Source organism: Glycine soja, chromosome 12, assembly GCF_004193775.1.
Source record: "Glycine soja cultivar W05 chromosome 12, ASM419377v2, whole genome shotgun sequence".
Classification (NCBI taxonomy): domain Eukaryota; kingdom Viridiplantae; phylum Streptophyta; class Magnoliopsida; order Fabales; family Fabaceae; genus Glycine; species Glycine soja.
The window spans coordinates 4,009,308-4,020,247 of record NC_041013.1 but is presented as its reverse complement, the minus strand read 5'-3'; the positions used below and the strand labels follow the sequence as shown (position 1 = coordinate 4,020,247).

General features: G+C 35.1%; 2 protein-coding genes across 2 annotated transcripts; both read right to left on the bottom strand.

Annotated features, from left to right (window-relative positions):
• Positions 1–221: 221 nt before the first annotated feature.
• LOC114378590 lies at positions 222–3,084 on the bottom strand. Its single transcript, XM_028337227.1, has 2 exons — positions 2,413–3,084; positions 222–2,002 (listed from the first exon to the last, which is right to left on the bottom strand). Exons 1-2 carry the CDS (start codon positions 3,061–3,063, stop codon positions 446–448), a joined length of 2,208 nt encoding a protein of 735 aa, XP_028193028.1. The 5' UTR covers positions 3,064–3,084; the 3' UTR covers positions 222–445.
• A 135-nt stretch (positions 3,085–3,219) lies between these two features.
• On the bottom strand, positions 3,220–8,897 carry LOC114378589 (long-chain-fatty-acid--AMP ligase FadD28-like). Its single transcript, XM_028337226.1, has 5 exons — positions 8,477–8,897; positions 7,286–7,836; positions 5,790–6,181; positions 5,537–5,715; positions 3,220–5,415 (listed from the first exon to the last, which is right to left on the bottom strand). Exons 3-5 carry the CDS (start codon positions 6,130–6,132, stop codon positions 3,247–3,249), a joined length of 2,691 nt encoding a protein of 896 aa, XP_028193027.1. The 5' UTR covers positions 6,133–6,181; positions 7,286–7,836; positions 8,477–8,897; the 3' UTR covers positions 3,220–3,246.
• Between the last annotated feature and the right edge of the window lie 2,043 nt (positions 8,898–10,940).

The following is a 10,940-nucleotide window of genomic DNA, read 5'->3' as shown; positions in this document are numbered from 1 at the left end:
CCTGCCCCTACCTTCCCAAAAGATATAGATTGTTTGCAGAGCACCCTGCAAGAATTATATATACCCGCAGATGTTGATTCTCATGCAAATGTAAGGTAGGCTAAGTTGATTTGTTAGTTTAGGCAAGAATTATTTTGCAATGCATGCTCAAATATTATGCCTACTGGTTTTCTGTTTTTATTTTCATTTATTCTCTGATGTACATAATGCTTTCTTCAGCATGCTTGTTAAATATTTATTCTTTTATGAGTATACAGTGAGAAATACACGTGAAATTCTAGAGGAATTTCACTGCATGATGCATATTATTTAATTATACAAGATCCTAAATGTAACTCATAATGACTCAGCTTCTAGTAAAAAAGCTAGCTAGTTGTTCATTGCAAGACCTAGAAAGAGTGCATTTGTCATTGCACAAATGACAAGCTAGCACTACTAATATTTGTCACCTTGATCTAATGATTTCTTCCTTCATGGCAAGTGACAAAGCACTAAGATTGCCCTCACTCTCTATTTGCACACCTGGCATCGCCACAGCTCTACTCCCTGCAAACCCATATTCTCCAATTTTGATCTCTCCAAACTTCACCATTCCTCCTTCCCCTTCATATACATGTCCAAAGAGCAAGGCTTCTCTCCCCACACAACCCCCTCTCTCAATCTTCACCATTTCAGGGTTCAATAAGGCCCCCATGCTATCTACATAAACTGCATGTTCCATATCCACTTTTGCACCCATCAACTTCATCCACAGCACAAACCAAAATGATCCACTTGTCATGTCCATAAAATAGTCTCCAACTAAGGTTCTAATGGCCTGCCATGTGTTGTCCAATGTGATCCTTTGACTCCATATAGGCACTGCTTCACCTGCCTTTTTCTTTCCTGCAAGAATCCATTTTGCTATCACACACGCCAATGCGGCTAAGGCTCCCGAGTGAATCCAAAACAAGGGAAGCAACCAGTATATTGGAAGATTCTTGGCACTCTTTAGGTAAAAAACACAGTTCAAGGGAGCAAAAACTGCTAAACCTAACACCATATGAGGTAACACTGTTTGTAGCAGTGGCTGAGTGAAGAGTGCGGAGAAGGTCTGATACCATGTTCTGGTCAAGGTCACTTTCTGTGAGTCATTTTTGTGCAGTGCTGCAGCCAAATTACCAACTCTTTTCTTACTTACCATGTCCATCTCTTCTATCCCTTCATCATAAGCATTCTTCACTGAGTTCCTTATGACAACTTGGGATTGTGATCCAATGTAGACACCACCCTCTTGAAGTGTAGAATTCATTGGAGCAACTGAAAGTGCACCAAGAATCACATTCTTTTGGACTAGAGAACCAGGGAGGATTAGACTTTGACTACCAATAACCGAATTGTCCTGAACCTCAACTTTTCCACTAACATATCCACTTGAAGAATGAAAGCCTGTAATTACACAGCTAAAATCTCCAAGATGGACACCATCACCAATAGACATTAACTCTGGATTTGAAACTCGGTTGATGGCTCTAATGGAACAATGCTTGCCAATTTTTGCACCCAAAAGGCGTAGATATATGCAGAAGGCTTCTGTTCCTGAGAGAAGTTTTGCACATCTAAGGTGGCAGGAAGTTATCATTTGGCATTGAAGCTGGGTTTTAAATTGGGTTTTCTTTTGACAAGTTTTGAGGAGACGAGTAAAAGCAGTGGTGAGAATGATGAGTATGAAACCATGAAGCAAGTAGGCGCTGGTAAATGAAATGGCAAAGATGATGGGGTTTGATGAGACTTCAGAAAACATGGTAGCATATGTAAAGATTGTAAAGGGTATCCAATGGAAGGCCCCACATATGCAAACAAAGGTAAAGTGTTGGGGTGATGGAGGTTGCTTGGAGAACCAAATATATAAGAAGTAGGCAATGACTGCAGCAAGGGAGCTGAGAAAGCCAACAAGATAGATTCCCATAAAGTGGTAGATAATATCATATTGAGTTTTGCTGGTAATGAGTAGTTCTGCATTCTGAGATAAAATGGAAAGGTATTAGTTAATAGTTCTAGCTTCGATTGTTGTATGTATTTAATTTATATTGTAGATGTAGATATGCATGACCATGACTTTCAGTTCCCCCTAAAAATTAGAGAAATATATTATAAATTCCTAAACTTCAAAATCATATGCTCAGACAATGTTTGAGCAGAAAGACAAAGTGACTACAGGAGTTATTTATGTGAAATGATGAAATATAGAGCAACAAAGGACGAAAATGCCTCAATAGTAATAGCAGTATAATGGAACCTCAAAAATCAAACAAACTCCATGGTTTGTGTGTGTGCGTGGAGAGAGAAAGACAGTCAGAATGTCAGATATAAAAAATAACCTAAAAATATATGTTCATAATATATAAAATATTTTTGTAAGCATTGCCTTACTTGTACATAACATTTCTTGTTATCATTATTAAGCTTTGCAGGTTTGAACACATGTTGGTCTTGTCCAACCTTCCGCAGGGCCTGTACCTCAACACCTTCTCCAATAACACTTCCTTTTTGGATAACAGCATAAGGTCCAATGGAAGAACATTTGCCAATCCTAATAGGATGGAAACTTAAAATTCCATTCTTTACCTCGTGGCTTTGAACCAAAACACCTTCAGAAATGACAACTTCATCTCCAATTGACACCATAGATGGGTCAGTGATGTCAACTGTATCAAGTAAAACTGAGGATCCAATCCTTGCACCCAGCATCTCAAACCAGTAATTTAGAAGCACTGTTCCTCTGAGGTGTATAGCCAGAATTTTAGAAGAAATTTCTTGGGCCTTATATAGTGCCCACCACTTAACAAAATCCATTGAGTAGATGGAGATTTCAGAGGTAAGGGCATAGTTTGGCCCCAAGAAAGAGCTTCCAAATAATGAAATGCAAATGCAAGTAGAAGCAATACAAAGAATCCAAGCAAGAGGTGCAAAAGTCAGGGAAATTAAGTAATTTAACCAGGGAAATCCATCTATCCATTTACTGGCACTTAGGATGAAATTTAGATAACTAGTAATAGATAGGTATGCAGGAGATATCAGCATGATAGAAACATAAATGAGTGCCAGGAGTTGAAGTACATGGATACCAAATTGGCGAGACTTGGATACCTCCACAATGAATTCAGTAGAATCACTCTCAGCTTCTGGAATGTTGGGCAGATTGCTTGAAAGTTGAGGCTGAGACTTTGATAGGAGATCCTTAGAGAAGTTAGCCAATTCTAGAATTCAGGATGCAGTGAAAACATCTATAGCTGCAACTGGAGTTCCTAAGAAATCTGACAGTTTTTGAGTTGCTTTAACCACACCAATTGAGTCAATTCCATAGGATGTCAGGTTGTCTGTGACTGAGATGTCGTTGATTGGGATTCCCGTCTGCTCAGAAATAAGCCCTTTCAAGAACTCTACAATTTCATTCTTACTGATCCTTTTCCTAGGTGCAAGTATACTTCTTACTTGCTGTTGCCCTGGTCTTTTTTCTTCTCCCCATGCTCCTGTAGTGAATGGCCTTAACAAAGACTTCTTTGTCAAAATAGTTTTTGAACCTTGTGGTACCAAGTTCAGTGTTTCATCTGTGAACTGTTTGACACATTCAAATCTCTTGATTTTTCCTGATGTTGTTTTGCTGATGGTTCTAGGCTTGATCAACTTGACAGAAGCAACATTGACTCCATGTTCTTCTACCACACGAGTCTTAATTTTCTCAATCAAATCTTTGCTGACTGGCTTTCCATCCCTTACTTCTGCAATCACAACCAAGCCAACCTGATCAGAGCCATCTGGAGTGGAAATCCCCTTTGCTGATAAAATTTCCTCAGGGACTCCAATGACAGCACAGCAACCAGGACGAAGAAATTCTGATGAAGTCTCAACTGTCTTTTCAACATCTGCCGAGTAAATATTTCTTCCAGCAACAATGATAAGATCCTTGATCCTTCCAGTGATGAATAACTTCTGATCTATTATTCGTCCCAAGTATCCAGTTCTTGTGTAGCTACGTCCAGGATGATTATGAAGTTCATTCCTGAAAGTTTTTTGACTCAATTCTTCCCTTCCCCAGTATTCTATGCCTGCACTTGGACTACTAATCCAGATCTCTCCCTCCTTTCCATCTTCTTGAAGCTCTTCACAAGTCTCTGGATCAACTATTCTAATGTCAACATCCGCATCCTTGTGATTAACATATCCACAACAAATTCTTCCCTGCCAATCAACAATGATTGGCTTACCTTCTCCAAATGCACAGCTGACAAACACACAATTTTCTGCTAAGCCATATCCAGGAGCCATCACCTTTTCAGATAAGCCAAAAGGACTGGTTAGCTCAATAAATCTTTTCATGGTCTTCTGTCTCACTGGTTCAGCAGCAACCATAAGAAAAGTCAAGGATGAGAGGTCTAAATTCTGAAGCTTATCCTTGTCAGACTCCAATCTTTGAATCAGTAACTCAAAGGCAAAGTTGGGTCCAGCGCTATGAGTTGCTTGATACTTGCTAATAGTTTCAAGCCATAAGAGTGGTTTCTTGATAAATGTCATCGGTGAAAATAAAACTGCAGATCCACCACTAACAAGAGATGTAAAAAGTCCCCCAATCAGCCCCATGTCATGATTCTGAGGGAGCCAGCTTACTAGCGTTGTCCTTGAGGTGCTCTTGTATCTTGTTCGCATGAACTTTACATTGTGAATTAGCCCACCATGAGTAATCATGACTCCTTTGGCATCACTAGTTGAACCTGAGGTAAATTGCAAGAAACATATATCACCTGGCTGAGGTTCACATTGTTTGTCAAGATGTTCCAGAATCATACTTTTGGAGTTCTTGACCCATGTACCAGTGTGCAACCATGGAAGATTCGGCCACCGAGCTGAGGATTTCCCATTTTTTTCAGTTAATGAGATTAAATTTTTCAACGAACCTGCACGGACTGCTGAGTGATAAGCTACAGTTGATAAAATTGCCACAATGTTACATGACTTGGCAACGTTTTCAATTCGAATTAGTGCTTGTCCATTTCTTTGCATGGGATCTGGAGGAAGAATGGGGACTGGTATGACTTTAGCTCTTAGGCATCCAAAGAAGGCATCAATAAAATCCAAACCAGGGACATAGATCAGGAGAACCTTGTCACCGGGCTTGATAACTGGCTTTTGGCTTGTTAGGAGCTTATGTGCAATGCAAGAAGAATTAAAATATAGTTCTCCATAGGTCCTTTGGCATACTGGAGTCCCTTCTTCATTAATCCAAGTATAAAGAGCCCTGTTTTGAGTGATTGGATGAGTTCCCCAGTGCGTTAAGTAGCTATTCAAAGTAGGCAAATTAGGAAATTGCACTTCTGGCAATTCACCTAATTCTCTACGATTCTTTTTCTGGCACAAAGCTTGCAAGGGAAACAAATTCTGCATAAAACATGCTTCTATTAAGTGTAGGTCTATTTGGGAAACATGACTATCTAAAATCGATAAAAGCTAGGCTTTTCAAATCAATGAGATGTCAAAATATACACGGATGACAAATTACCTTGGTGTAAGGAAATATTGGAAAATCATTCCTATATGCAAAGTTCTTGCAGATCAAAGCCATGGCATAAGATGAATTTCTCTCTGTGAGCTCAAATGCCATAAGTCCGCCTACATAATAAGTATTCCTTGAACCTTGAAGCTCAGATTCCAACTTTTCATAAAAACCATCTTTCATATCTGCATTAAAGCTTCAACATTTAGAGTCATTACTTGGCAAAGAGTAAAGTATTTTTTTTTTTAAAATGAAATACCTTGGCTGCCAACATGAGGAAAATACATAAAGCGACGCTGAAGAATGACATGCTCAACCTCTCCCCCAATGGCTTCTATTGTCTTGATTACAAGCTCCATGACTGTCGGTTCCTTAATATCAACAGAGTTGCCGTAGGACCATAATAAGAATATATTAGTGTCAGAATAAAATCTCTGCATTGCAACTGGATGTCCCATTGTGCTAGGATCTTCCATATATTCACTAAAATAATAGAATCCAACAGGCAAATGTTCTAGCCCTTTAATCTTTAAAACAGTGGTGTAGTAGTCATTTGTCTCTACTTTGCTGAACAAATCCTTTTCAAGGTCACTTGCATCCATTACTTCTGTTTCACAGTCTGCCACAAGACTTGTTTAATCAGGTTTCAAGCTGGATAAAAAAATACCTTACATAAATATGGAGCAGTAAGAATTCTACATACCTATGCAAGTTGAAGTCAATGATCTGTAAGTTCTTCCATATTTTAATGGAAATGAACCAGAAATTATTATCTTATCAAATTCCAAAGTTTCAACTTGATTTAAGCTCTTGACATTAACGGTAACACCATCAGAGTTCCTCCTGATTGCCAATACTTCAGTGTTACAGCAAAGTTTTTTTACCAATTCGATTTGGTTTTTTTACCAAACTAGTTTTTCACACCCCTAGTTATATGAGCTAATTTATGTTTATTAAGTTATTTGAAATAACTTACAAAAATAAGCTAAAAACTAGTAAAATAAAATTGTAAACCAAATAAAATTATTTGATGAAACTAACTTACAAGCTTCTTACAAAACACACTAGGGTCCCAAAATTTTGAGCAGTTAGGGTGAACTTGTGGCTTCCTTTTTGGTGTGACTCAATTCTAATATCGCGCGTGTAATGAAATAGATCTACCTTATTTTTACCTTTTTCATGAAAATGACATTTCTACAATTTCACGTTAGTTTACTCACAACAAAATAATGTGTCATGTCATTTTGCAAAGATTCGGTGTCGGCACTTGACACAAGTTGGCCCGCTATATTCATTGCATTCACACCATGGTTTCTCATGCTTTATGATTTCATGAATTAAAAGGAGCATGCATACATATGGCCAAGTCCATGACTCTCATTACATTATGTTTGTCAATTGTCATCAAACAACACACGTTCCAGTATTGAATATATATTCAACAAAAACTGTGAAAAAAAAAGTATAGTTATATTTGCCGAGTGTTTGGGATGGAAAAAGATTTAGATAGTGATCACAAATTCAATTTGTCTATGGTTTTGCAACAACAATCGTTAAAAGAATAAAAAAGAAAGAAGACAAAGCTAATCCTGAAAAACTTTCCTTGGTTTGCAAAGGGAAATGTAGCTACTACAAGTATCTTACACTAGTGCCAGTTATAAAAAAAATGAAAGTTGGTACTAATTAATGAAGTTTCATTATTAATAACTGAATGCAAATGAACATAACAGCAACATCATGATTCATGAATATTACCACTTTATGAAGATTTGTCTAAACCAAGTGCATGACAAAAGGAACAAGTTGAATATATCATCCGTGCTAGCTTACAACATGATGTCTGATCTAGCAGGCAACCTCCTAAAGAAGTTGAGTGGAACTGATGGAAGTTTGTGGCGGAATCTGGGGTGCCTTAGCATAAAGAAGCCAATGAGAAGGGAGTAACATAGAGAACTATAGCAGCAATGAAACAGTATGTCACAAAGAGTGTGTAGCCAAGTCACCTACAACACCCAAACCACATAAGGGCCCACCTCCTTCCCTCTCCTTTTTGGATTGGAAATGGGATAGTACCAAAACTCCACCCTCGAGCATGGTCTTGATCCATTGGGAAAAGTCAGCATACGACCTCGAGGACTAGGTCGTGTTTGGTGTGGAGGATGTTGATAGCAATTCCAATCAGGGGAACATCAGGTCCAAGAGCCCTACCTGGAGTCCCACCTACCTTGAGGATTACGCCTGAGGTTTGCTGCTATACCTGCTTTTGTCGCTTATGTAACAGGCTGAATATATCTTTTCCTTTCTGTCTGCACACATGTATCAGCCTATAAATATCATAACAATCAATGAAATAAACAAGAAATTTATCCTTTTTAGTAGAATAGATTAGTAGCCTCTACCAATGCACCAGGAAATAATGGAAGCCAGATGAAAATCGTGCCCACTAGTTCATTCTCTCCAATACTATTCCACATTTAGAATCCAATCTAGACATCTCATTTTCATATTTTATTTTATACTATATATAAATATAAATTAACAAATTTCTCGTGCACCATGCAAATGTTTTAAAATTAAATTGAACGAGAAAATAAAGTAAGTGATTTGACTGTAACAAAAAAAAAATCTTACATATATTTTTGAAGAGAAAAAAAAGAGTATATACTTTTTAAGTAAAGTGCAAAAGAAGTTTAATTTACGTATGAGTAATTATACATAAATACCCTATCATTTTATACATTAACACTTACCATTTTTACTCCAAAATAAAATATGAAATCATCTTCTCTCATGCCTTGGAATGTGGAGTATTGATTTAACTCAATTTTATAAAATTAACTTATAATAGGAGAGTAATTATCTTTTACTAATATAGTATATCTTTGCATGATATCTAATTCAAACTTGAATAAGATTTACGAAACAAGCTATTGTCAGAGAAAAAACCTATAATAATCCGAACGTGTGGGAACCCATAATCAGTAAGTATAACTTCCCGGTTTTCCCTCATCAGCTTCTTTATTTATTTATATCACAATCTTTCTCACTCAGCTCACACTAAACAAAGAAGAAAAACTAAGGGCGAGTTATAACATATACACAGAATCAGCAAAAATGCTGATGCAACAAGTTCATATATATCAAATTCAAGTCCATCTTATCTCATTAATCTTCACAAGCCATGCCTCAAAACCAAAGGAAGCAAAAAAGGGTCACTTATGGGTGCAGGAGGAATGGCACCAAAATCGAAGCTGTGGCTGTGAGTGAAGCTGAAAACAAATCAGTGAAAGTTAAAGCCGTAATCACTGTTCAGCCAACCGTTGCTAGGTCAATCAATTCTCTTGGAGCTTGCTCGCACTGAGCTTCATCCCAGTAAGTAAATAACAACTACATATTTCATCAAGATTAGTTCTTGAGAGAAAATAAATAGGTTATGCGCGCAATAATAATGTTCATTATTTTTCCACTGATATTTATTTTTTTCATTTCAAAATGATTGGTGTTTAAATTTTTTTTATAAAGATTTAAAAAAAACCAAAATATTTCAAGATGGTAATATTTACTAGGGAATAATTTTACTAAAATAAATTTTTATTTATTTCAATAAATGTATTATATTCACACTTTTAAAACTATCAAGATAAGTTATAGAGAGAAAATAGGTTTTATATAGATACTGTAAAGTATCTTTACTGTTATTTACTTCCTTTATTTTATAATAATTGATGTTTAAGTTTTTTTTTTCTGTACAAATTAAGAAAAATAAGTATTTCAAAATAACAATATTTATTAACTTTACTAAAATATCTTTACTCTCTTTCTTTGAGAAAAAAATTGAAAAAAATGTTTTCATATTTTATTGAAAATTAAAAGTATCAATCAATATGAATATGAATTTTTCAAAGCTAAAAATCATTCAATTTGGAATGGAGGGAATAATTACAAATTATTAAGTGTAATAAATTTGTCAATTTTTATAATAAGAAAAAATTGTTTATGATAATGTAAAACTGTTTTGTAATATTAAGAAATCTAACTTAATTGATTGAATCGTGTATGTAGATTATTGTAAATTTCTTGGTATCACTTTTGGTTGCTATGAATAAAAAATAGTTTTACATTATTATTTAATCATAAAAAATTTTATGATTAAATGATAGTGTAAAATTATTTTAAAATAATTAAACTCTTAAAATAATTATCATGAATTTTCATTGATTAGTTTACACCGATAATGCAAAAGTTTTTAGTCACATTACATACTCAGTTAATTCTTATCCATATCAATTTCTTTATTTTTTTCAATATTATTTTATAACACAACCCTGTAAGCAATAGTTCCATAGATAACCTAATAGTCTAATCCTTGAGAGCAAGGTATGTGGCAAGTGTCGTTAATATTTCTGTGCATCCATTTAAGGTATTAGATTTGACCGTGAATAAATTTGAAACAGTCATATTTGCCGTCTGAAACACCAGAAGAAGTGAAGAGGTTAAGAGAAGAGCAGCTAGAACACTTACGGGACAAAGGTCAAGGTGAACGCAAGAGGTTGGAGAGAATCTACGAATACGATGTGTACAATGATCTTGGAGAGAGTACCACAACTTCAGTAATTAATTAGAAATGTTTTAATTAATTAATTAATTTGTGATGATTGTGTGCCATGTACATATATATGTTTTGAATTTCATGGTGTGAAAAAATGGATGATAATATTTAACAACTTTAATAATGATCAAGTGGTCTTTTATATGTGTTGATATCACCCAATTAGATAATTGTTTTATTCTATTTCTCTCTTTTTTTTTTATCTTCACTGTTACCTATGGATTTTTAGTTTACCAATAGAAAATTGGTTGTTAGATTTTATCGGTAAATACTTGACAATGTAATCGTCCATAAAATCTATCGGTTAATACTTGCCAATTTAATTTGTCGGTAACTATTTGTTAATACAATTTGTCAGAAAAATCCGTTAGGAAATACATATGAATATAATCCGTAGATAAAATTCGTCAATAAATACCTATAAATATAATGTATAGGTAAAATTTGTCGGTAAATATCTGAGTAAAATCGGTCTGTAACTACTCATGAATATTATTGGTCAGTAAAATTGTGCAATAACTAATCAAATTAAATACGAGCTTAAATCCGTTTGTAAATTCATCAGAAACCAAAAGTTACCGGCGAATCATTTGCTGAAAATTATAATTTACTGATGGATTTTTATCCGTAGGTACATATCCGTTAGTAATTAGCTTTTTTCTTAAGATTGTAGTGAAAAGTATAATAATTTATTTACTTATTTATCATAACTCAATGATATATGAACTAAATCAATCTTGTGTTAATTAGATTGGTTCGATTTGTTTGGCTGATATCATCTACAAAAATTAAAATTTAATT

What these genes read in the sequence shown, in the direction of transcription:
- LOC114378590 (XM_028337227.1), bottom strand. Translation starts at nt 3,063, where the DNA reads ATGCTGATATCTCCTGCATACCTATCTATTACTAGTTATCTAAATTTC. An exon ending in ACAAGAAATGTTATGTACAA is followed by an intron (nt 2,003 to 2,412) that starts GTAAGGCAATGC and finishes ATTTTATCTCAG; the next exon opens with AATGCAGAACTACTCATTAC.
- LOC114378589 (XM_028337226.1), bottom strand. Translation starts at nt 6,132, where the DNA reads ATGGATGCAAGTGACCTTGAAAAGGATTTGTTCAGCAAAGTAGAGACA. An exon ending in TCCTCATGTTGGCAGCCAAG is followed by an intron (nt 5,716 to 5,789) that starts GTATTTCATTTT and finishes GCTTTAATGCAG; the next exon opens with ATATGAAAGATGGTTTTTAT. An exon ending in CAATATTTCCTTACACCAAG is followed by an intron (nt 5,416 to 5,536) that starts GTAATTTGTCAT and finishes TGTTTTATGCAG; the next exon opens with AATTTGTTTCCCTTGCAAGC.